At 43.4% G+C, this 24,947-nt stretch overlaps 1 protein-coding gene across 4 annotated transcripts in view; it reads right to left on the bottom strand.

Annotated features, from left to right (window-relative positions):
* Positions 1–24,723, bottom strand: part of AP1S2 (adaptor related protein complex 1 subunit sigma 2) — a 31,206-nt gene extending 6,483 nt beyond the window's left edge. For 2 of the 4 annotated variants that reach the window (XM_049766814.1, XM_049766816.1), the window contains exons 1-4: positions 24,583–24,723; positions 22,200–22,378; positions 13,782–13,890; positions 13,019–13,156 (exon numbers count right to left, since the gene is read on the bottom strand). In XM_049766814.1, the coding sequence (XP_049622771.1) occupies positions 13,019–13,156; positions 13,782–13,890; positions 22,200–22,378 (426 nt within the window). In that variant the 5' untranslated portion in view covers positions 24,583–24,723. Of the gene's footprint in view, positions 1–684; positions 1,827–8,171; positions 8,274–13,018; positions 13,157–13,781; positions 13,891–22,199; positions 22,379–24,582 lie in introns of those variants that run through there. The other 2 variants (XR_007492090.1, XM_049766815.1) reach the window with 2 other exon arrangements.
* Between the last annotated feature and the right edge of the window lie 224 nt (positions 24,724–24,947).

The raw sequence follows: 24,947 nt of genomic DNA, 5'->3' as shown, positions 1-24,947 counted from the left end.
TGGTACCAGGGATTGAACCCCGGTTGTCCACATGTGAGACAAGCACCCTAGCCCTGCCCACTCTCTGGCTCCTGAGTGTTTAACTTCAACACAATAACTAGAGCTTGGCCTCATCTCATCCAACTTTACTACATATCGGATAATCAAAATTATGGTCTATATCTTACAAAACCCCAAAGCACTGCTTTTATTAATACTACACTGAAAAGAATTTCACGGAGTCATCTGGGCAATTGAGTTAACTAAAAATTAAAGTCAGAATTTTCTTCTCACTAGAGTTTAGGTTTATCAGGGTAATTTTAGTAAAGCAAAGGAATTTGATGCTTAATAAAAATAATGATATCCTAAGATGACCACAAATCCTTGTAAATGGAGTAGTAACCCCTCTGGTATTTGAAGCACCCAGGAAGGGTTTCTTTCTCCCCTTCAAATTTTGTTTTGGCCCCTGCAATTCATTTTCTACTACGGTCATCAGGAGGCTTTCACAAGGGTTTCATGCATATCCAACACCACACCCTCACTCTGGTGTCAAAGCTTATGAGGACACGAGATGTAGAGAACAAATGGGAATGTCTAGGAAAGTTTCTTGTTTCTGTTTTAGGGTCACACCTGGCAGTGTCCAGGGGTTACTCCTGGCTCAGTTGTCAAGAGTCACCTCTGGTGGACTCGGGACCATCTGGGATTCTAGGGATTAGAACCAGGTCAATTGTGTGCAAAGTAAGCCCCCCTACCCGCCTGTACTACTGCTCCAGCCTCCCAGAAAGGTTTTTAACAGTTCACTCAGCTTTCAAAAAATCCCAACAGTATGCCTGTGACACTCAGGATATTACTTTAAAAATCCCACAAGACAGAAGGTTGACACTGGCAGTGGGCGTGGTGTTGTACCCTGTACGCAAGGAACACTAGCAGGACCAATAGTGTAAATCATGCATGGGGCTGCCCTGAAATTCTCAAGATAGATTCTAAAAGAACTGGCCAAAATATTTGTTAAATGCGTGTGTCAAAAATACGTTTATCACGTCAGGTAGCCTGAGGCGAGGCTTTCCCTTGAGCCAAGTGTCCAGAGTTAGATTTCTAGAGACTGCACCCTCAAAAGTAGGCGAAATGATGTCGATTCTCCTGAGAGAGCCAGTGGTCTTTCAAAGGGGCTAAACAAGAAGCTTGTGACTCAGAAGAGTCTACAATGCATGTTTTTTTAATCCCCTCACTTTCTTATTTATCCATCTTGGCAACCCAATCACGTAAAATGTTTCAATAAAATGTGTACCAAAACCCTTATATAACCAATAGCTACCAAAGCACAGGGAAAGCCACTTAAGTATTCATCCTTAGTAATTCCAAAAACAACTGAAAGAGATAACTTTGCCTTTATTCCCTACTCAAAACAGATAGAGGAATGAGGCAGCAAGTTAAACCAGTGCTTATGAATAATAAATGAACCCCTCCAATGCTTAATTTTCTTAAAGAATCTCTTCTTTTCATAGAGGAATTCTATCTCTGTCGATGGTGTTAAAGATTCATAGTATTTAATAACATTTTTGTCAATGAATCTCTGAAACAATTTTAATATTCTCTCGTGTAAAAATAAAATCACACCCCAAAGATAGATCATTACCACAGCCAAGTGCCCTATGGAAATAACCAATGAAGTAACTAAGACTATCCCTGGAACTTAATGTAATTAAGATATCTCACGCAATGCTAAATTACAAACGAAGGACAAACTGAATCCATAAATCCTACTCCGTTTTGATGCCTGTCAGTGTTCCAGCACATATGCTAGTTTATATCCGATGAGACATTCTCTGTGATACATGTTCTGTTTTCTGGAGAGAGAACAAGAAAAATTTACATCTATCAAGTAGCCTTTCACCTACATAATAGCAGTTCTTTGAGTCTATTTTCGCTCTTAACCTTTTGTCTTCTCAGTTAATCTATTAATTAGCACACGTAATTGCTTCATGTGTGTGAGAGGGAAGCTTGTGCCCATTACAAGCCAAGAGAAAGGCCATTTCCGAGGGGGTGGCTCCTCCCTGCAGACATCTTAGGAACGAGAAGAAAGACATCTACGTGAGCTGTTCTCACACCTACCCACGACGGGCACTTTTCAGACTCTCTAAGGCTTCCAGGAAAGGGCTCATGATAAGCACAATTATTCTTTTATAGTCAGCGATTATTTCATTGTCCTTAAAAGCAAAGAAAATCACATCCCGTAATTGTAGAAAATACTATGCACAGAGGGGGAAAAAAACCCTCACTGGAAAAACTTTCTTCATAAAGAAAAGCATATTGTTTTGCCGCTTTAAGTGGCTAGTTCCAGTTTTAAATATACCCCACTAGTTTAGACTGCTGGAGTATGAAAAGCGATACTCTAAATCAATGCTTTAATGAGCACTTGGCAGTTATGGATGATTTCATTTACATGTTAAGACTTATTTATCTATAATTAAGCAAGTTAATTTTTCCTTATACAAAAAGAACTTCCAGTGGACAACTAAAAACTCCAGTATTCTGGGTGCCAAGACCACTAGCATAGTTTATGAATCACAGAAAAAAAATACATTATGAACTGGAGAGTAAAGTCTATTGTAACTAGGTCTACAAACTTACCAGAAAACCCAGGGGGTGGGGGGCAGTGTACACATGGCAGACCTTAAGAACCACTCCTGGATCAGTGGTCAAGGGCTACACCTGGCAGTGGTGCGCAGAATCACTCCTAGCAAGCTGGGAGGACCATGTGGGATGCTGAGGATCAAACCCAGCTCGGCCTCGAGCTAGGCAATTGCCCTCCTCACTGTGCTATGGCTCCGAACCCAGAAGCCAAGCTTTCCATTTCCTTAACATTCTTCCAATATACTTTTCTTCTATTCCTGCTTTCCATTGCTTTGCATCAGCCTCTTCTCCTTAACAGCCAAGCACATTCATCTTTCTTCCAAAGAGTAACCTTTCTCTCCCCACTTGCAATAAGGGCCAGTGATGGACAGCAGCATTCAAGTCCCGTGCCCAGGCTGCGGGTGGAGAAAGAGGCAAACCACTGGGTTGCCACCTGACTAAAGCCTATCCTCCCCGTGTACTGCTGTGCAAGACAAAACGGGCAGGTCTAGGCTGAAGAAAGCTGAAGGATAGAAGAATAAATCCAGCAGAGAGGAATTCACGTATACCTGCTCTCAAAAGCCTTCTGAAGGCAAGACAAACCCCACTGCGTACACCCCACCTCAGATATTCACCACACTGGGACAGTGTCTCAAAAGTAAAACCAGATGGGAATCTAAGGAAAACTGGTAGAACCTTGCTGGTGTCTTTTATCCTTCATATTCTAGATTCTAGATTCTAGAATATGAAGGACAATAGACACCAGCAAGGTTCTCTAGAATAAACAAACTTCTGAATGCACCTTGCATCTGTGGCAAGATCTGTTTATAGCAGTAATAAAACAGAGGAAAATGGAGCCGAAGAGATAGCACAGCAGTAGGGTGCTTGACTCACACACACACACACACACAGCCAACCCAGGACAAACGGTGGTTCAAATCTTGGCATCCCATATGGTCCCCCGAGTCTGACAGGATCAACTTCTGAGCGCAGTCAGGAGTAACCCCTGAGTGCCGCCAGGTGTGACCCCCCCCAAATGCAAAGTAATTTTATTGGGGATGGGTCACACCCAGTAGAACTTATTCCTAGCTCTGCATTAAGGGGGGCACTCCTGGAAACCTTGGGGGACTATACAGGGGTTCCAGGGATCAAACCATAGTCAGCCAGTGCACAGCAAATGCCCTCTCACCCCGCTCTACTAATGCTCTGACCCCCTGAGAGTGCTTTTCAAGCCCATTTCTAGATGGAAGGACTCCTGGTGTCAGTCCTATTTCATGACCAACTGGGAAGCACAAAGAAAGTGAAGCGACTATTTTTTTGGTTAAATTAGCAAGGCGTGGCAAGAGCAATCTGGCAGCTCCAGATGGTTCATGTCGGAAATGGCCAAGCGCACACGACTATTTAACTTTATGTGCTGAAAATTTATTTTTAGCTAATTCTACTCTAGTTTTCTCTTTTGGAGTAACACAATGTATACTTCTGCATTTGTACAGCAGTAATTTTCTTTTAAAGAAATGTAACAGTGATTGTTAATTCGTTCTAACAAACTTTCACAAATGGGCTGGGGAGGTCTGTGGGTTTTCCTTGAAGATAATACCTTTATGTTAATGTCTGACTCTGGAGCTTGACTCGCTCCATAGACTTGGAGGATATCCCCAGAGCAGTACATATAAATTATTCTCATTTATTTCAGTGGTTTTCTGTATGGCTGTATTGTAATTTCCTTTTCTTATTTCCGAGAGAGAGGGGAGAGAGAGAAGGGGTGGGGGAAGAGAGAGCAACTACGTGTCTTTCCTATATTTTGTTTTTGTTTTTGGGCCACACCCGGCAGTGCTCAGAGGTTACTCCTGGCTATCTGCTCTGAAATAGCCCCTGGCAGGCACCAGGGACCATATGGGACTCCAGGTCCCAGATCAGCTGCTTGCAAGGCAAAGGCCGCTGGCCCCTCGTATATTTTTTGACTTAAAAATTCTCTACATTGTAAACCAATTCTCTTAAGTCTTCTAAAGTTGAAAAATAAGGATGGAATAACTACACTTCATGAATCCTGCTCTTAAAAAACTGTTAGTGATAAAATGTTCTTTTCTGGCAATTATTTGTAACTTAAAAAAGCAAAACTCAGCAAATAAACTAGTTTCAAGGCTATAATCAAGAACTGTATTTTAGTTGCCTTCATTGTTTGGAGATCATGAAATGCCCTAAATTTAACCAGTGTCTTCCAAACACAGAACAATTCTTAAAATGACTGAATTTCAAATAGTCAACTCCATCTTTAAGATGTCAGGCCTAGGTAGGTGGGAGTTTGGGCCCTTGCTGTGCTCACTCAGTGCTGGTTCTGAGAGCCTCCCTTAAGCTCAAATCTTTGAGATATAAAAGCAACTTTTAAGGCAGAAAGAGCCAAGGCCAAAATAGATAGGAAAAGCCTTCTATACACAAAGTTGGGCCACCTAACAGATTCCTCCTTTATAATCAAATCCCTAGAGTAAATGGGGAAATCAAAAAAACTCAACTATGTTTTGACCACCTGCAGGGTAAACTGAATTGTTTCCAGGTGTAAACTCAATTACCTTAGTAGACATTAGAAGGTGTGGGTTGTTTTGGAGGAATTAAATTACAGAGTTGATGTCCTTCCAGCTTTTTTGTTCAGAGTTAGGAGCTAAAGACAACCAGAGCTTATCTCCTCAGGCACTGGTTATCAAGTAAAGATAATTTCAGCGAATGGGGTGATTTTTTTTAATTTGGGGTGTCTCCAGCAGTGCTAGGGGCATGGGGCCCACTTCCTGAGGTCTTGGTCAAATAGGCTAGATAGTTCACTGCTAGGGGACAACCGGGGGGCCACTCTGGGCTGGGGCCCCAGGATCTCCAGGGGTCTCTAGGACCACACCTGGAAGTGCTCAGCGGGTCATGCAGTGCAGGGCTTTGAACTGGGGTCTCTGCATCATGGCCGAAAGCTAGTGCCCCAAGTCAGAAAAGGGATTTTTAATAGTCATTAAGACCTCCGTAAGCACATCTCCTTCCAACACAACTCCAGGTTTCAAATTCCTACCTTGAATTCATTTCATGGTCATTTATAGTTGAAGAGTTGTAGCTGGCTGGAAGTGTAAAATTGAGTCAGGGTTTCTCAACCACAACACTGGCCCTTAGAAGAGATCCTTAGTTCTGGAAGAACTGTGCTGGAACCACAAAACGTTTACCAGGCTCCCTGGTCTTAACTGCTAGAGGCCAGTAACACCTTATGGGGGTCTAATCAACACCCAAAGTCCCCAAAGAAAGCAGAATTGTAATACCAGCACCCCCAAATGAGAATCAGTGAATTAATACCATTTACTCAGGTTGGTGGCTAAGATTAATGTTCTGGTGTACTTTTTCTATAGTGGTATATTGTTCTATTATTTTCTATAGTGGCAAATTTATTTTTCAGAAGGCAAGAGTGGGGCTGGAGTGATACCAGAGGTAAGGAATTTGCCTTGCATGCAGCTGACCTGGACAGACCTGGGTTCAATCCCCAGCATCCCCTCTTGCCTGCCAGGAGCAATTTCTGAGTGCAAAGCCACAATAACCCCTAAGCACTGCTGGGTGTCCCCCCCTAAAAAAGATAACAGTAAAAACAAAGGAACATGAAAAGAAATGTAGGGAGAGGGAAGTTAAACATGACAATTTTCAGAAAGTACGTTTGAAAGGGAAAAGAAATCATCAATGCCTAGGAGTATGTTCTTAGCAAGGCCCAATCCTGTGGCTCCTGCAATCACTATCAATCAGGATCAGGAGTGTAAAGAACTGAATTAAGAATGGGAGACTACAAAAACAAGATAGATATTATCTAACAAATTGTTCTATTTGGTATATGTAATTATTTGATATAACATGTATTTATTATTCTAGTGCAATACTTTTGGACATCAATTTACAGTTAGCAAATATTTAAAGTTATACTCAATTTTTCATTGCAAGTGACCCAGACATCTAAGAGCTGACTAAAAATCAGGTAAAATCAAAGAGTAAAAATTCAGAATTCTGAAAAGCAGACAAAAAAGTTTAAAACACATACAGCAAAATGACAACCTAAAAAAGCACGGGGCAAGGATATCTGGCAAATTGTTTATTGAAAGTGTAAGGCACCCGGAGAGATAGTACAGCGGCATTTGCCTTGCAAGCAGCCGATCCTGGACCTAAGGTGGTTGGTTCGAATGCCAGTGTCCCATATGGTCCCCCCGTGCCTGCCAGGAGCTATTTCTGAGCAGACAGCCAGGAGTAACCCCTGAGCACTGCCGGGTGTGGCCCAAAAACAAAAAACAAACAAACAAAAAAAAGTGTAAGGCAAAATTTGTTCCATATAAGCCTTCTGTATTGCTTATATCTGCCCTTCTGTGTGCTCTGTTTCAGGGATCAATGTAACCAAACTTCACTTATGCAATCAAGTTTACTTATAAAAATGTAAAATATCATGGCATTAAAAAATAGACAGCAGGGCCCGGAGAGATAGCACAGCGGCGTTTGCCTTGCAAGCAGCCGATTCAGGACCAAAGGTGGTTGGTTCGAATCCCGGTGTCCCATATGGTCCCCCGTGCCTGCCAGGAGCTGTTTCTGAGCAGTCAGCCAGGAGTAACCCCTGAGCATTGCCGGGTGTGGCCCAAAAACAAAAACAAAAAAAAAAATAGACAGCCTTAACTAAAAGAGAAAATGTTTAGGCTTAAAGGTTTTAATCTAAACAGTGGTAATTACAAAGGAATTTATAATTTGGGGTTGGTCGTATTAAAGCAAATACAAAGACGGATAGCAAAATACTTTCTGCTGTGCAATGATACTGCAATAGCTTTACACGCATTTGTTTTAAACATAATGTAAGATACCCGACTTTACTAGCATGCCTAAATAATCTTAATTATTGCAAGATTTTAATTGAAAATTGCAAAACTTCATATTAAAAGGCTTTTGTTCAATATGCCAAAGTGTGTATGTACTAAAATAATCGTAAGTTACAAAAAGTTCATTTTTAAAGACATTCCTTTTTCTGCTAAAATTCTTACCTTCCATTTTTATGCAGTCCAACAGATCTATTAATCACTTCCAGAGATGTTGTAAACTCCTAAGACAGAGCATGCAGCGCCAGCTCTTAACACACCCACTGTAGCAGCACTAACTCTCCACAGAGCTCCACTTTCTAGACAAAGCCGGTAAAATTCACAACTATACATACAGAAAAAATCTATTCATAAAGTGGATTGTCTCTAAGTGGAAGCAAACTCACGAGTGTAATGCTTGCTTTTGGTATCTCACCCAGGTTTCATTCCTTCCATTACTTGAGTGAGAAACAATACCAACAGCAAACAAACAAAGCTCCCAAGGGAAGGCCCACCAAACAGATTCCAAAGGATGCTGTTAGTATTAGAAAGAAAGGCGGACACATCTCAAAGCGCTGGGCCACACTGTCATGCAGCTACCGCTGAGGTTAAAGCCCAAGGCCCGGTATTGAAGGGTTGGATCTTGCCTGATCAAGCAAGGAGCTGAAGTCATCTCACGTGCAACGGTATTTGCATAGCACTCCATTTTATCCATGCCACAAAAAAGGGTAAATTTAGTAGTTACCAATAAATAAGTTGGGGGTCAAACGACCTAAAGCCTGAGATTGTGCTTTATCATAAGATATCCTCAGACAAACCTCCCCATTCTTCATTCTGGCTCTATAAAATTAAGGAGCAGAGAAAAACTGTTAAGTGTCTGTCTTTATCCCAAAAATGTGCCGTATATTCCCTCTATTGGTACATATGCATGTTACAAAATCAACCCAACTCTCTCCCTGAGAGAGGGACTACTTAATTGGTGATGGTGGGAAATGTTCCAAAGATTGCAACGAATGTCAATTTAGGAATCTCAGCATGTTGCACTTTAATAAATAATCAAATTAAATACCAGTGGCATGGTAAGAAAATATATTATAAACTCCAACAAACTTTAAAAATGAAACAATGAACTAATTTTCTGGGCTTTCCCCCCAAATCTAATTATGTATTCATACAGCCAAATACCAAAAGGAATAGAAATCTATTCCAAAACCAAACCTTTGTTTACTATGTAATTAAGTAAAAGCATCTTTATTATTTTATACCTGATATTTTTATTATTGAAGTACATGTTATATTCTCAGTATTATAGGAAATCTATAATATCCACTGTTAATAGAAAATCTATAATATTCACTATATCCATTACTCCCTAACTAAGTAGGCACATATTGCTTATACATATTGCTTATACAAAAAGTACAAGAGAGGGGTGTTGTTTTTTTTGGGGGGGTTTTGGGCCACACCTGGTGATGCTTAGGGGTTACTCCTGGCTATGCACTCAGAAATCACTCCTGGCTTGGGGGACCATATGGGATGCCGGGGGATTGAACCGTGGTCCATCCTAGGTCAGCCACGTGCAAGGCAAACACCCTACCGCTGTGTCACTGCTGCAGCCCCTACAAAGGAGATTTTAAAAAGAAATATCTAAAAAAACATTCTGTGGATAGGAATGTATTGTTTTGTCTTGTTTTTAGGCCACAGCTGGTGATCCTCAAAGGTTACTCCCAGCTCTGTACTCAGGAATTACTCCTGGTATTGCTCAGGGGCCATATGGGGTACTGGGGGTTGAACCTGAGTCAATCATATGCAAAGAAAGTGCCCTACTCATTGTATATCTTTCTGACCCCAGCAATGTATTTTTCAGAAAAATTTAAAGACCTAAATCAACAGATATAAAGTCATTGTAGGTGTTAAAAAATAATCGATTCAAAAGATCTGGCACCAAAGTAGAAACCTCACAATACATGGGAACTAGACTGAAAACGATTAATTATGTCTTTTACAAATTGTGTAAGTTCAGAAGCAACACAGAACAGGTGACTAATATAGTCCAAATTCTAAGGTCAAAACAAGCTACCACAGATCCTGACTAATTTAACCCAAAAATGATGTGGAAAATGTTATTTATCCTTATATAGTCAACTTTAAAATTCCAACTCCCAGTCTAAAATGTCAAAGATGTCATCTGTCTGAGGAAATACACTCTGTTTAGTCTGGAAAATGCCATATTTTCTTTACTACAAAAGATGTGGTCTGAAACAAAATGTTTCAAACATCTAGAAACCAAGACAATCCATGAGTGAGAGAACAGAGCAGAGCCCAGTAGACCTGGGCTGGGAATCCTGGCCCTGCCAGCTGTGGGCCAGGTGGCTTTGGAGTACTGGTATCTGTGACAATGGGGGAGGCCCTGTAGACTACATCTTGGGATCTGAGGGCACAGCACTCAATAAGCCTCAGCTACCCTATCATTTTTCTTTCTCTGTCATGTTTCCAGACACCTTCTTTAGTACTTCATGGTATGCTTTTCTTCTCATCTTATTTCACCTTCCTTTTTATAAGCAGGCTAAGGTGCTTGTCTTGCCTGCGTCTATCTGACCTGGGTGTGAACCCTGGCACCCATATGGTCCACCGAGCCCACCAGAAGTGATCCTTAAGAGCAGAGCCAGGAGTGAGTACCGAGAACAGCCAGTGTAGCCAAAGAAAAAGCCAAAAAGAAATATGTAAACATGTACCATACATTGAACTCAAAATAAATTTAGAGTAGGAACAAGCATCTTGTCATCCCTGGATCTCTTGTGACAGTATGCTGATGAACAATGTGAATAACAGGTAAACTCTTCAGCTAAAGAGACTCCCTTGAGGTCTATAGACTTCTAAGGTTGGCTCACCCGGGCTTTAACTTGCAATGGTTTATTAGTACTTCAAAACCCAAAACTGGACACTTTTTGCCTCCTCTAGAACTGAATGACAGAAAAAATGGTTTGTGCAAACTACTGAATAAAGAACTGTCTTAATCTGGGGCCGGAGAGATAGCATGGAGGTAGAGTGTTTGCCTTGCATGCAGAAGGAAGGTGGTTCGAATCCTGGCATCCTATGTGGCATCCCTGAGCCTGCTGGGGCGATTTCTGAGCATAGAGCCAAAAGTAACCCCTGAGCGCTGCTGGGTGTGCCAAAAAAGTCTTAATCTGTAACTCTCTTTGGTTTACTTGCAAAGCTAAGTAAAGAATCAAACAAGAAATAGGACCAAAGTTTTTTATCTGAAGACAAAGAAATGTAAATACAGCTGTCAACATTTTCAACTACAGTGAACTGGGGTAAGAAGTATTTTATTTAAATGAGACCACTGAGATCCTGTGCTTTCTCCTCACTCTTATTTTCCCCAATTAAAACTATAAAAGTATTATTTCAAAAAGAGACAGTGGGTCAAAGAGATAGTACAAAGGCAAGGCATTTGTCTTGTACACAGCAGACCCGGGTTCAATCCCAGGCAGCCCATATAGTCCCCCGAGCCTGCCAATATTAAGCAAGGCATGACCCCAAAACCAAAATCAATGAATATGTTACAATTAAGAGGCTTCAAATACGGGCCAGAATTATAGTATAGCCGGTAGGGCATTTTCTGGGCAAACAGCTGATCTGGGCTTAACCCCCAGGGTCCCATATGGTCCCCTAAGCCCTCCAGGAGTGATCTCTGAGCTCAGAGCCAGGAGTAACCCCTGAGTACTGCTGGGTGTGGCCAAAAAAACCCAAAACACCCAAACTTCAAAAGGGAAGATACATACTGAAAAATAAAGATGGACCTCAACTGCTTTTTAAATCTAAAAACATTATATACTCAATCAATGCATGTTATAGGAAAATTTAGTCTATTTTTTATATTGTAAAATTGGTAGCAATTTCCAAGTTGAAAAAGCAGTCCAGATATATAAGATGTTAGTGCCATAACATTATGGCACTAAATGAATAAATAAATAAATAAATAAATAAATAAATAAATAAATAAATAAATAAATAAATAAATAAAATAAAAAAGAAGTTGAACCTAATAAAGTTAGACATTTTAAAGTGTAATGCAGCAGAAAATATAGGGGAACTTGGAGGAATTTCAGGATCTGGAAGGACACAGCAGAGTTCCATAATATGAATGTGCATGTCACCAGGGGGAGGGTCAAAGAGGGGAAGAAAAAACTGATCACAACTCTGCTTGAATTTCTAGAACAGTCTGATCAGTGAAGAGCAGAATTGCTGACATTTATAACAACAGAAGAAAATGAGCTTGAAGCCAGTGCACTTAATGGGTAGAAATGTAGAAGTCATTCTGAAAGACCTGTTAGGATCATTCAGTGACTGGAGCTAACTGGGCCCCGAGTGGCCACAGGGCAAGCTCAGTTCAGAGCAGCAGCCTGGCTTTGGTGGGCACCTCCACCCTCTTCGATAGCTGCAAAATATATCGGCTCATCTTAATATCTAGAGATGCCAGAGGCTGTCATCCCAGTGGAGAGCAATCCCCACAGCTGCCCCAAGGAGTGAGTGACACAGAGGAAGCTCCCTCTTCTTCTAGAAGCAGAGAGGGAGGCCAAAGGAGAAGGCTATTTTCTCCTCTTTCCTTACAATACTAAACGTAAGCCTTCTTTAGTACTAAAAGAAAAGTCCATTAAAACACACTTTGACATTTACTAGTCCCCCATTTCCTTTTGTTAGGCTAGAAGTGTTCTATTTGATAAAAATTGTAAGTTTCACTAAAGTTTTCAACCTGGTGCATAAATTGAAGTATCAGTACTTTCTTTTTTTTTTAAAAAAAAAGGTAGCTCATCAATAATAAAATGAAATCAATAAGATGAAATATTAAATTTCACAAATTAAGTACAGAAGTATCAACTATAAGTTAAACCAAGTGAACTGTGGGAATTAGAAAGGGGGAAGGACTTATGAATAGTTCTGGAGACATGGAAGCAGGACAGAAATATAGTCTACTGACAGGACATGGTGTGCAACTTAAGAGCCGAAAGAAGTAGAGGTACATTTGGAATCAGTTTTGTTAAATGCAAAGTTAGAGGGTTCTACAAAAACGAATAGAATCCTAATTTGCTTGGCTATATTTGCATTCAGTGGTATGAGGTGAAGAGCTGAACCAATCTGGGATGCAAATGAAAAATGTGGAATGAAAACAAAAATGTGGAATGACAATGAAAAAAATGTCACCGTCAACTTCTGATCAGCCACCCTAATGAGCAAAAGGGTTTCCCATTTACTAGTTCTTTTGAAGACTCTTTCCTCTTCTTCCAGGAGAGTCTGTCCACAAAAAGGCTTAGGAGTCGAGAATTTGGGGGTCCAAAAAGGGTCACTAACATGAAAGCTTACTGACAGACCCCTTCCAATATGAACCCTAACCCCCATGAAGTTGCCATGATTGATGCATGTCCCAGAGAATAAAGTGCCCAAAGACGCTCGGTGCTGAGTATGCTTCAGCCATAAGGGAGGATGACAGTGGGAGAAAGACAGTGGGAGGATGGAAGAGGATGACCCAGCAGGAAGAAAATCTACCAGTGTTGCTCACGATCAAGGGCATGCTGGACACATACCTCCTGCAGCAAGTCGGCTTGCTCGATGGCCTTGAGCACATTTTTCTTGGATGTTTCCTGAACTTCGCCTCCCAAAAGAAACTCATCCAAAATAAAATAAGCCTTCTCGAAATTAAAGATGATGTCAAGCTCACACACCTGAGAGGCAAACACATTCAACAGATGTATCTTATATGTATCCATAGTAAGATAGCTTGAAAATGGAAGAAAAAGACACTTTTCCTTAGCAGATAATGAAACAAACAAAAATCTGGCCCGAGTAAATCAATCTTCATTCTTTCTAAAAATGGCCATCTTGCTAAATAAGCAGCATTGATTTTTCTCAGCTTCATTTTCCATCCTCAGACTCTTAAAAAACACAATGCCAATATGCTAAGGCTTGACTGTGTAAGCTCCCAATCAGGCAACTGAATTATCTCTTCATAAAAAGAGAGCTTTTAAAAAAATCCCTATTTTTCCTGGGTAATGTGATTACAACTGCTAACCAAATCTAAATTCGACGCCAAACATTTCCAGAAAATTAATGCTTATGTTTGTACTCCTTTCTATTTCATGATTTTGAACTTCACACCCAGCACCATAATTCAACGATTAGGTCAAGACTTTGGCAGCTAACTGACTAGGCATTCTGACAAGAAAGCCACTGCTTCCCTTTCACACAGTTTATTTTCAAACAGAATTCTCAAGATGATCAATTCATAATCCTGCAATAGGAGACAAAAAGCAACACAATGGCACTCAATTTCCTCAAAAGACTACTCACGCTGCCAAAATACTTGTCGAGCAATTCCACGTAACGGTGAATGATTTCCAGGGTGATCAGTTCATTGTCCTGATCCTCAATCGCACAGCAGAAATACAGACTAGCATATCTGTGAGCAAGAGAATAAATGAGAGTGAAAAAAACTTTATCATCAGTTATATCGTAGATGCACATTTTCATCCCTTTTTGTCAAAGACATCAGACTTTTGGACTTCATTTCTCCTTTTAGATCTTCCTCCTGGAGCAGGGCTGAAGAACACCCCTCCTGCTGAGGGCCCTTGGCCAGTATCACCTCACTCACGGCCCACATAGTTGAGACAGGAGGGCTGTGGGCAGCTACGGGAAGCATTCGTGTCGATCGTGGCAAGGACCAGGATCTGGCCACAGGATTTTAAGGCCCATGGGGTGAATGGCCCCTTCCCCTTTCTTTCTAAAAAAATGAAAGTCATACTCATCTGTAAGAGAAACTTTGAAAAAGTCTTTCCTTCCTTGAGGCTCCTTCCCATGAATAACTGTGAACAGTTAGTTTAGTGACTTTGTTATCCCCTTGAGGACCAGTGCCCCTCCCAGCAGCAGACCGACAATGCCCAGAGCTCCACTTCAGACCACTGGGGTTCCCCCTTTGTAAGCCCGAGACCGGCATGGATCCAATGACAGGCAGTAGACAACAGCTGTTCTTAACCAGACATGACCCATGGGCCCAGAAAGTGAGTGTGAGGGGCAAGTATTTGCCTAGCAGGTCTGATGCCATGAGCTGGATTCCTGGCAATGTGGGTCTAGAGGGCCCTGAGCAGTGCTGGTGTGGCCACTATTTTTATTTTGTTTCTGAGACACACCCAGCAGCACTACTTGCTCCTGGCAGGCTTGGGGGACCATATGAGATGCAGGGGGATCGAACCTGGGTCTGTCCAATAGCATGCAAAGCAAACACCCTACAGCTGTGCTTTCACTCCAGCCCCAGGTGAAAGAAAAAGGAAAGAAAAATTAAACAGAGAGCTACAGCCAGGCTGCCTGACACTTACAAAATACACCGTGTTGATAAATTCAAATCACAACAGAAGAAAATGAACTCTCCAACTGAAATGCATCCTGAAGCTACTCTTACACAATCAATATTCTTTTAAAAAGTTTTTAGCATATGGGCCGGAGCGATAGCACAGTGGTAGGGTGTTTGCCTTGCACACAGCTGACCTGGGATGGACGCGGATTCAATCCCGGGCATCCCATACAGTTCCCCAAGCCTGCCAGGACCGATTTCTGAGTTCAGAGCCAGGAGTAACCCCAGAGCACTGCCGGGTATGGCCCAAAAACAAAAGCAAAAAAAAGTTTTGAGCATAATATACACAGAAAACACAGTCAATATGTCTTTGGCTTGAATATTTGAAAGGAACAGATCCAGAGGCCGTGTTCTGTTTATATGAGTACTAGTGGGTTTTAACAAAAAATTTACTTTTTTAAACCTAAAACAATTCCAAAGGGGGCCAGAGCAATAGTACAGCAGGTAGGATGCTTGGCTTGCATGTGTCTGACCCGGGTTCAATCCCCAGCACCACAGCTAGTTCCTGAGGCCCACCAGGAGTGATCCCTAACTAAGCACAGTCAGGAAGAAGTCCTGAACACCACATGGTATGGCCCCACACCAAAATAAAGAAAAAGTAAAACAAAAAGAAAAAGCATATTAATCCCTGGAGTCCCTCTCTTACTTCTTCAGCCCCTACCTATAAGCAGCACTCAAAAACAATTTACAGGATTTGGGATAAAAACAAAGAATAAGTAATAATTGTGGAAGTTTAAAAAAAATGAGGACAGGTCTTAGTTTTACTTCGTTTTCTCTCCTTTAAATGTTACTTTAGTCTTGATCAAGAAAGAAGGCTGGAAAACTTACATTCTATTCCAAATGAGGATTCTATCACATTGGACTCAGTTACCCTTGATGTAAGAAAGCCAGACATTAACATACAACCTAGAGGCATAGCAAAAGCTCACTAGATCCTCTGAGGAGATGGTAAGTGTATTTTCAAACGGCTTTCTGTAGAGTCAGTGCTTTGAAGAAGAACCAAAATAGGCTGTGGACACAGCTCAGGAAAGAGCTCACAAGGCACAGGTACTCGGTCCTGGATTTCTAGCACCCAAACACAAAGCCAAAATAATCAAAATCAAAGACCTCTCAGTTGAGACTAATTTTCAGTTAGGAGCATCTTAAGTGATTTTTAGAAAATACAATGTGAGTTTACTGTTCAAAACATTAATATAAAATAGTATATACATGCACAATGCAAGTTTGGGGATCAGTAAATCCCTGCTCTTCAGTGTGAGACTAAGTAGTGTTTGCATAACACTTAATTTCACTATCAAAACATTTCATCTTATTTGACCTTTCCTAAAGCAAGCACCATGAAGGAGGGAGGGAGAGATGCAGGGAGGGAGGAAAGGAGGAAGGAAGGGCAAGAGGGAGAGGGAGGGAGTAAGGAGAAAGAAAGGGAAGAGAGGGATAGAAGGAGTAAGGAAGGGGAGGAGAAAGGAAGGAAGAAGGAAGAGAGAGGGAGGGAGGGATGGAGGGAGGAAGAAGATATTGAGGGAGAAAGAAGGAAAGGAGGGTGAGGAAAGGAGGAAGAAAGAAGGGAGGGAGAGGAAGAAAAGAGGAAGGGAAGAAGGAAGGGAGATAATGGAGGAGGAAGGGAAGGAGGGTGGAAGAATAGAGGGAGAGAGAAGAGAGGGAGAGGAAGGAAAAGGGGAGAGGAAGGATGGAAGGAGAGGAAATAAGGGAGCGAGGAAGGGAGGGAGGAAGAGAGATGGGAAGGATGGAGGAAGGAACGAAGGAAGGAAAGATGGAAGGGGAGGAAAAAAGGAGAGAGAGAAGAGGGAGGAAGGAGGAAGGGAGGTAGGGAGGATGGAAGGAGAGAGGGAACGAAGGAAAAAGGGAAGGAGTAAGTAAGGGCAGGAGGGAGAGAGGGAGGAAGTAATAAAGGAGGAAGGGAGAAGAGTAGGAAGGAAGAAGGGATGAAGAGAGGGAGGAAAGGCAAGAAGGAAGGAAGGAGAAAGGGAGAGAACTTAGGGCATGACAAGTTATACCAGGACAAGCAAAATCTGATCTGACCTGGACCTTTGCTATCTCTCCCCATAATAGACTCGGCATGATTTTGTGCCCATTCTGTCCACCCTATGTTTTTGCTTATTTGTCTAAAAGGTAATGAACCTTTTTAGACAAAAAGAGCTTTAAACCAAACTCTTCATTATCTTTAGTTCATGATCACTACACAGAAGATACTGTATTTCCTGGAGTAAGAATTTAAAAAATCTGGCATAATGCTAAACAAAAACCAACATAAAGAAACATTATAAATAGACTTGCTTGGGCTAAAATTAGATTTCCTCAGGTTTTGGGTGTGCCCAGTGCCAGGATCTCACCATGGCTCAGCCTCAACCTTTGAGGCAAGCTCTGGGCCAGGAAGCCATGTCCAGTTCCCCCTTCACACTCATTTTCAACTTCTGCAGTGCTGTTAATTAACTGCTTGAATTACCCTGGCTTTTTGTTTGTGTTTTCTGTCACACATGGCAATGCTCAGGGGCTACTTCCGGCTCAGGGAACATCGTCACTTCTTTATCAATAGTATTTAAACATTAGTCAAAGATATAAATGATACAAATAATTTGAATATATTCACGTAAATATTCTGTGTCTAGGTACCAAATAGTTTTTTTAAGGCTGCCACACTATCTCAATATTTGCTTTCAGTCAGAAAGAGAAGGGGTATTCAATTGTGATGATTTGGGGAGTATAGGAAAAACATCTAGTCACCATGATTATCAGACACCTCTTCCCCAGAATGCTTATGGAAGAGGCAGAAGCATAAAACATTCATGGTGTCCTCATTCAGTGCGAGGAACTAAATGTTGGCTACCGCTCTGACATATGTTGCCATTTTAATCCCCACAACAACTCTTCCAGAGAGAAATGGTTATTACTTGCATTTATAGGGACCCAAGTTTAATTGAGTCATCTGTCCAGGAACAGTGATTTGACTCCAGAGACAAAATTTTATATTAAATCTACAGGCAGGAACTGTACTAAATCAAGTGTCTTGCAGCTGGCAAAAATGAAAGTACACTCAAAGCAACGTTTCTGTGATTTTTAAAGGAGAGAAGTAGGAACTGTTATACTGACTTAGCCAAAGATTCCTAAGAGAACTTGAAATATATTCCTTTAAAAGAATAGTTTTTAAAAATTCAAGGAGGCCATTTTGTTCTCTTATTGCATATTTGTACTCTAAATCTGAAGCAAAATTAGTAATACACTAGTAAGAAAGGTATGTTTGGTTAATTTTAGCAGGGTGGATTAAGGCTGACTTTAATTGCTGGCACTCAGAACAACTCAAAGTGCCTATTCTTATATTTAAAACACATGACTGTTGCAGTCAGCTAAATATTAGGTGACAGGATGTATGTAACTAAATTGTCCTCAATACTCATGATATGCCATTAAAATTCTTTTGTTAGTAAAGAAAATCAATACAGTAGTCTTCGAGAAATTCTCAAGCTAGTAATTTGGAGCTGTATCATTAAATTCATTTTAAGACTTTAATCTAGTGGCTCTTGCCTAAAATTCTGCACAAAACAGGAATCTCAATAAAGCATAGTTGTTTTATTTTCAAGAGATCTTCCAGAGCATTATTTCAGAAATGAGGAGTCACGGGCAAAGTGACTTTTGTGACAAAGTTACAAAACTTGCCAATGGCACAAACGAAACAGAACTCAAGGTTCCAATTTTTCTATTCTCCTATCTGTAGTTTCATTCCTCTCCTCCCTCAAAAAGAGGGACAATTTGTATCTAAAATAATCTGGATGAAGAATATAGATGAAACCCCTTTGAGGGAAAATATAAAGATAATTTGCTAATATGAGCAGCAAAAGTGCTAGTTTAGAATTTCTCAGGAGTGAAGCTGTAATTATTTGGCTTTACAAGTCTTGTCTTCCAGCTGGCCTAGAGAAAACAAATTGCCAATATCAAAAAAAAACCCACACAACAGTTCTTCTGTGGCTCAATAGATAAGTTTTTCAATATAAGATGAGGGGAGGTATTGAAAAACTAATTATAAATGCTAACTTCCATGTGTGAATGATGCTATCCATGATGTGGCTTTTCTAAATCCACCCTTTATTTTCAGGAACTGTCAGCATCCAAGTCAAGGCAGATTAGCGGTTTAGCCTTTGAAGGAAAAGCAGGGGTCCCTACTTGGATGGGCTTGCAGGCTCACTCTATGCAGGAAAACCTGTGACCTTCCTTTCCTGCAATTGAAAGTTCCTTCCTTCCTTGGGCTACAGGAACCTGGATTCCCTTGCTGGTATTTCCTTCCTCCACACGGGGGACTCCTTCCCCTATCTAGAAACAAGTCCCACGCGTTGGAAACCCAGTTTCATTCCTGTCTATGCACGGCCACCTCCTCTTCAGTTCTTCAGAGCAAAGCTCCCCCAAATAGTCTACACTTGCTAATTGAGTGTTTCTACCTTTTCACACTTCACCCCATTTCTTCACAAGTCCTGCCTCAACTAAGCCACTGAAACTGCTCCAACAAAGGACATGTTATGAAATGCTCAGTGTTTGCATATTTTAATCTAATCAATGCCTTAATTGAATTTTATGTGACATTTTGGCAATGGGATTTTTTTCCTTTCCTTTTTTTTCTTGGTGGTTCCAGGGATCAACCAAGTCAGATGTATGGGAGGCATAAGCTATACCATAGTCCCACCCAGTCCTGGTATTCTTTCTAGGGGCTGGGGGAGTGGGGCTGAAGGTTGAGAGCCAGACCTATAGTGTTCAGGAATCATGTGGTGCTGGGGAGGAAATCCAGGGCTCTGCAGCACCTTAATATTTTTAGGACGCACATTCCCTGAGGATATACCTGACTATACTAGATTTCCTCATCACCAACTACTGTCTGACTGCTTCTGAGCTAACACCATGCCTCAGTTTCCCCCCATTTCCATGCATAAGCTCACCCCCAAGACAACTTAGACCTCTTCAAGTTCATTTGCTTACTAGGCATCGCTCTGTCTGAAACAGAGAATCCTCTCGCTCCACACCCTCTTTCACTACCCTCCCTACATCAAAGACTTCTCAAGACTTCTAGAACTTACCAGGGTCAAGGCTGTCTTTCCGTTCCCTTTGCCAAGCACGTAGCAGCTGCCAGCTTGAAGAACCTCGGACCGAAGCAGTCTTCAAATTGGGGCCTGTACCATTCCTAACATCTACCTCCATTCTCCAATCACAATCTTTATTTGGGGGTAGGGGGGCACACCCAGCAACGCTCAGATGTTACTCCTGGCGGTGCTTGGGGTACCATATGTGATGCCGAGGATTAGACCCAGGTCAGCCACATGCAAGGCAAGTGCCCTCCCCGCTTACCATTTTCCCAGCCCCACCCATGACAACCTTATAAGAAATGCAAATCATATTTTTCCATCTGTTGAAATAGATCTTGGCCTTCCTGCCTATGATTTGAGCTCTAGCTGCTCTGTCACTTATCAAGTAGCCAGGCCCAGAGAGAGGTCTCTTCCCTTACCCCAACTCTTTATTTTTTTTTAGCAAACCTGGTGTTTCAGCAGCAGTGGTTCCTTCTACACCCAGGAACCACTTCCTATTAGAAGGTGAATGCTAAGTTTGCAGGGGGCTAAGGTTCCACTTCACTTGGCACCATTTTAATTTCTATCCTTGGTGCATAATGCTTAAAAATAAATCCCTGGACGGGGCCAGAGAGATAGCATGGAGGTAGGGCATTTGCCTTGCATGCAGAAGGATGGTGGTTCAAATCCCGGCATCCCATATGATCTCCTGAGCCTGCCAGGAGCGATTTCTGAGCATAGAGCCAGGAGTAGCCCCTGAGTGCTGCCGGATGTGACCCCCCAAAAAAAACAAAAAACAAAAAACAAAAAAAAATCCTGGAAGGGCCAGAGCGATAGCACAGCAGTAAGGCATTTGCCTTGCTTGCGGCCGAAACAGGATAGATCCCCGGTTTGAACCCTGACATCCCATATGGTCCCCTGAGCTTACCAGGAGTGACTTCTGAATTCAGAGCCAAAAGTAACCCCTGAGCTTCATTGGCTGTGACCCCAAAACAAACAAACAAACAAAAAATCCCTGGCAGAGCCAGAGAAGTTGCACCGCAGAATAAGTACCTGCTTTGCACAGGGTGAGGTAGGCCAAGGTTAGTGTCCTAAGATACATCTGCTCCACTGAGCACTGCCAGGAGTGACTCTGAGCATAGAGCTGGAAGTAGCCCAAGAGCATCTCCTGGCATGGCACCCAAACCAACGAAGTCTCTTGGCTAGATTATTCTGAGTCACTTCCCAGGTCTACAATGCTATGACCAGGGCCACAGAGATAGTACCCTGGGGAATAAGATGCTTGTTTTTGCATGCTGCCAACTCCAGTTCAGATTCATTAGTACCACATATGGTAGGTATCCCCGAAGACTGCCAGGGATCACTTCTGATAGCAGAGAACCAGTAGTAGTCTGCACAGCCAGGTGTGGACCCCCCAAAATTGGTTTCAACAATAAAACACTGGATATAAAACCAACCCCAAAATTATCCCATTATAAAGAGGAGATTATAATATTTAAGTAATCTCCATTGTATTACTTAAAAAAAAGTCTCTTAAAAAAACATAACTGGAGTGAAAGAAAGGATACTGAGATAAAATTCAGACTCTCCAGAGTCCCACCAGTAGCAATTCCTGAGCACAGAGCCAGGAGCAAGCCCTACAAACTTGGTAGGTTGTGATGACCCCCCTCCCCCAATAAAGCTTAGTGTTCAAACCAACTTGAATCATTTGGCAACATCAACTATTTAAACATCTATTCTTGGGGATATTATCAGATCTATTCTCACCTCCACCACAGCAGAACATGTGCCTGCAATTAATAAATACTACTAAAAAACATATCCTGTATGTTTGTGACATATGACTAATATGGTCCCTGCATCCGAGGTGTTGATGAAAAAAAGATTCTAAAGTAAGATACAAGACATGCCAAATACCAGTCAGTAAAGATTTGGGGGTGTGGGAAAGGAGGAACAAATCATATTGAAATGCAATCAACAAGTCACACAACTTAAGATGCCAACCCTGTTTTCCCTGGCAAAGAAAGGAATTGATTAAATTGTCTTAAATAGATGATTAAGCATGAGAAATCATTAGTCATTAATTAGACAATATTTTTAAGTATTTCCTTGATTCTTATCATTTAAGCCTAGGCAACCAAGGAAAACAATGGAGAAACATAAAGATTTACTTTAAGCCTGTTTCATCTCAATCTTTATTGTTATTTCTAAATGTCATCTCTCCACACGGCAATTTTTACAGTATCGGAGACTGAACGGTAGATTCAGTCTTTCTCCTTTCTGATAAAAAAAAAATACCTTTTGTAAACAATCTTCAGATCACGCCATTCAAGAAAGCTGCACATTTTAGGCTTCCGGGCTAAGACGGTCTGAACAAGTTCTCTTGTAATCTTCTTCTTCTCTTTGTCCGACAGTGGGACATACCATTTCTGTAGGCGAAGCTTCCCCTGACGACTAAAAAGTAACATAAACTGCATCTGTGAAGATAAACAGAACCAAGATCACAGGCAATATTCGGGCAAGTTAAAGAGTGGGATGACTACTGGTTTTCCCAGTGAGGCTCCAGGGCTAGTAGTTTAACGCCACCAATGATGATAATCAGTCATAGCAGCAGGGATTTCTCCTAGAAAGAGTTTCCCATTAAATGCAAATATCCCCACCCTACCTTGTTCCCGGTAAGTTGGGAGAAGTGTGGGAGTGGAAAAAAAAACAACAAACAAGTAATGCAGGTAATAAGTTGGTAAACATTTGGAGGAGAAAATAAAAGAGAATTTTTGCAATTCAGAAACTGTTGTCTACCTGTGCTGTAGAACCTCTGAACCAAGAGAATCATTGACATCAATTGTTTAGGTGCATTTGAAAGCAGGAGATTTTGCCACCTTGCAATCAGAGACTGTTTTAGTCCCAGAATCACTTGTAGACAGACTGCCATCACTGCAAATGGTGTCTTCGGGTTAGGCTTATATATTTTTAGCCGAAGAGCTAAAATATTACCGCCCCCATCCCCTTAAACGCACATTTTCTTTCTGTCTTTTGTTTGACGGGTTTTTTTATGCACGCTTTTCTTGATAAGCCTGATATTTTTAATGTCATCCCTTCTTTAAAAAATTCCAACAGAAATAGGTACAGAAAGCAGAGAGTTAATGCTACTCGTATGGAAAAACAGAAACCTGTAAAGCCAGAATAAGTTACAGTCAGAGACATAACAAGACATTCATCCCATTTAAAACAACCAAACGAGCAACGGGGAAGGCAAAGATGTGGCGCTCTACCGCATCTGGCCCTGAAACTATTTTTAAATAACAGGGATTCGAAATCTGCAAGTCTATAGATCGCACGTTGGGGAGCAAAGCAGCTGGCAACTCAACCGGGCTTCTCAACTGCAGAGAGATCAGCGTTCTTCTACAAAGATACAAATGGGAGGCAGAATCGCGGACCGCTTTTCTTTGCCCTTTTAACTCTTGGAAATTTCTCTTACAGTGCTAACAGGGCCAGTAAGCTGGCCAGCCTGATGCTGAATAGGTACCACACCATCTTGGATTTGAACATGGGGTGGGGGGGAATTTCCCACAAACAGCCGAGCGGCCGAGGGGCCCGAAATTTCGCCAAGAAAGAAAAGAAAAGCCTGTCGCTTTGGGGGGGGGGGGGCAGCCTAAGCCGGCATTGGCGAGGTCTGGAGAAATCTGTGATGCAGCAATCGAAGTTCATGCAAGTTGCAAGAGGCTTCTTCGAGCTCACTTCCAACGCGTCGCTGCCCCGAAATCAACGGCCCAACGGCCAGGGCCATCCCAGTGGGCGCCCGGGCAGGTCCCGCTAAAGGAGCCACATTCCAAAGGCGGGGAGTGGGTGGGGGGGACACAGCAAGCAAGCCCCGGGGAAAGCCGCCGCTCAGCGCCGCTCACTGCAAATCCGTTAGCGGAGAACTTGGCGACTAGAACCGCATTCCGGACTCCCCAGGATCCATCCATCCCCCGCGGCCAGAAGGGCTGCGGGCTGGGGCATCGGCCAAAGGCAGCCGGGGCGCCCGGCACACACCGCAGTGGGGTCCGGGGCGGCCCGCAACATCCCACTTTAACAGGACCCAGCGCGAATTCCGCTCCGGGTTAGTCAATTCTGCGCTACCGCGGGACGCTCCCCGGGCGCCCGACCCCAGCTTCGCTTCCTTCCACTTCCCCCGGTCCCCGCCGCGCCCCCCCCCGATCGGCTTTGATTTTTGCCGCAAATCCCCGGGCACCCCGATTCCTCGAGGGTGGCATCCCAAAAACAAAGGCTGGGCGGCGGAGTGGGCGCGAGGCCAGCGATCCCGGCTCGGCGGCTCCAGCCCCGAGCGAGCTGACAGCCGGGCGCGGGCTGGACAATGGCATCGGCCGCTGCGCCGGGGGGCGCATCGGGGCGCCCCGAGCCCCTGCCGGCAATTCCCGGCCAAAACTTAAGGCGATCCCCGAAACCACAGGTGCCGCGGGGCGGCTGCGGCGCCGGCACCGGCCCCCATCGCCGGGCGCGGAGTGCAGAGAGGGGTGCGGACGCCCAGACAAGTGAGTTGCCCGGCGCGGGATCCCCTCGCCGGCGATCGGGGGTCGGGTAAGGGCGGCGGGGGCGCCCTCGGGGCCGGGGGGGCGCGCCCGACTCTCGCCCCCTGTCCCGATCCCCTCCAGGCGCGATCCCCGGCCCCCGGACTTACGGCGGCCGCGGGCCGCGGGCGCGGCGAGGCTCGGCCGGTGGGCGAGACGGCGGCGGCGGCGGCGGCGCTGGGGAAGCCCGCGTCGCCGGGCTCCAGGAGGGAAGCCGTGGTGCCGGGAGGCGGGGAGCCGCGGGCTGAGTGGAAAGCGGGCGGCGAGGGGAGGGCTAGCCGGCAGACCCCGCCTTGGGGGCCGGGCGAGGGAGGAGCCGCGGCGGCAGCCGGCGCAGGGGCGGGCCGGCCGGCGGGCGGGAAGCCCTTAGGACGTCTTCCTCGGGGGAGGCGGTCGCGCCGGCGAACGCCAGCAGGCGAGCCCGCTGATTGGCCGCCCGCTCCCGCGAGGGGCGGCGCCCACCGGAAGTCTGGCC

Source organism: Suncus etruscus, chromosome X (assembly GCF_024139225.1).
Source record: "Suncus etruscus isolate mSunEtr1 chromosome X, mSunEtr1.pri.cur, whole genome shotgun sequence".
NCBI classification, from domain to species: Eukaryota; Metazoa; Chordata; class Mammalia; order Eulipotyphla; family Soricidae; genus Suncus; species Suncus etruscus.
Note: the sequence above shows the minus strand (reverse complement) of the source record. Positions and strands in the feature narration are given on the sequence as shown.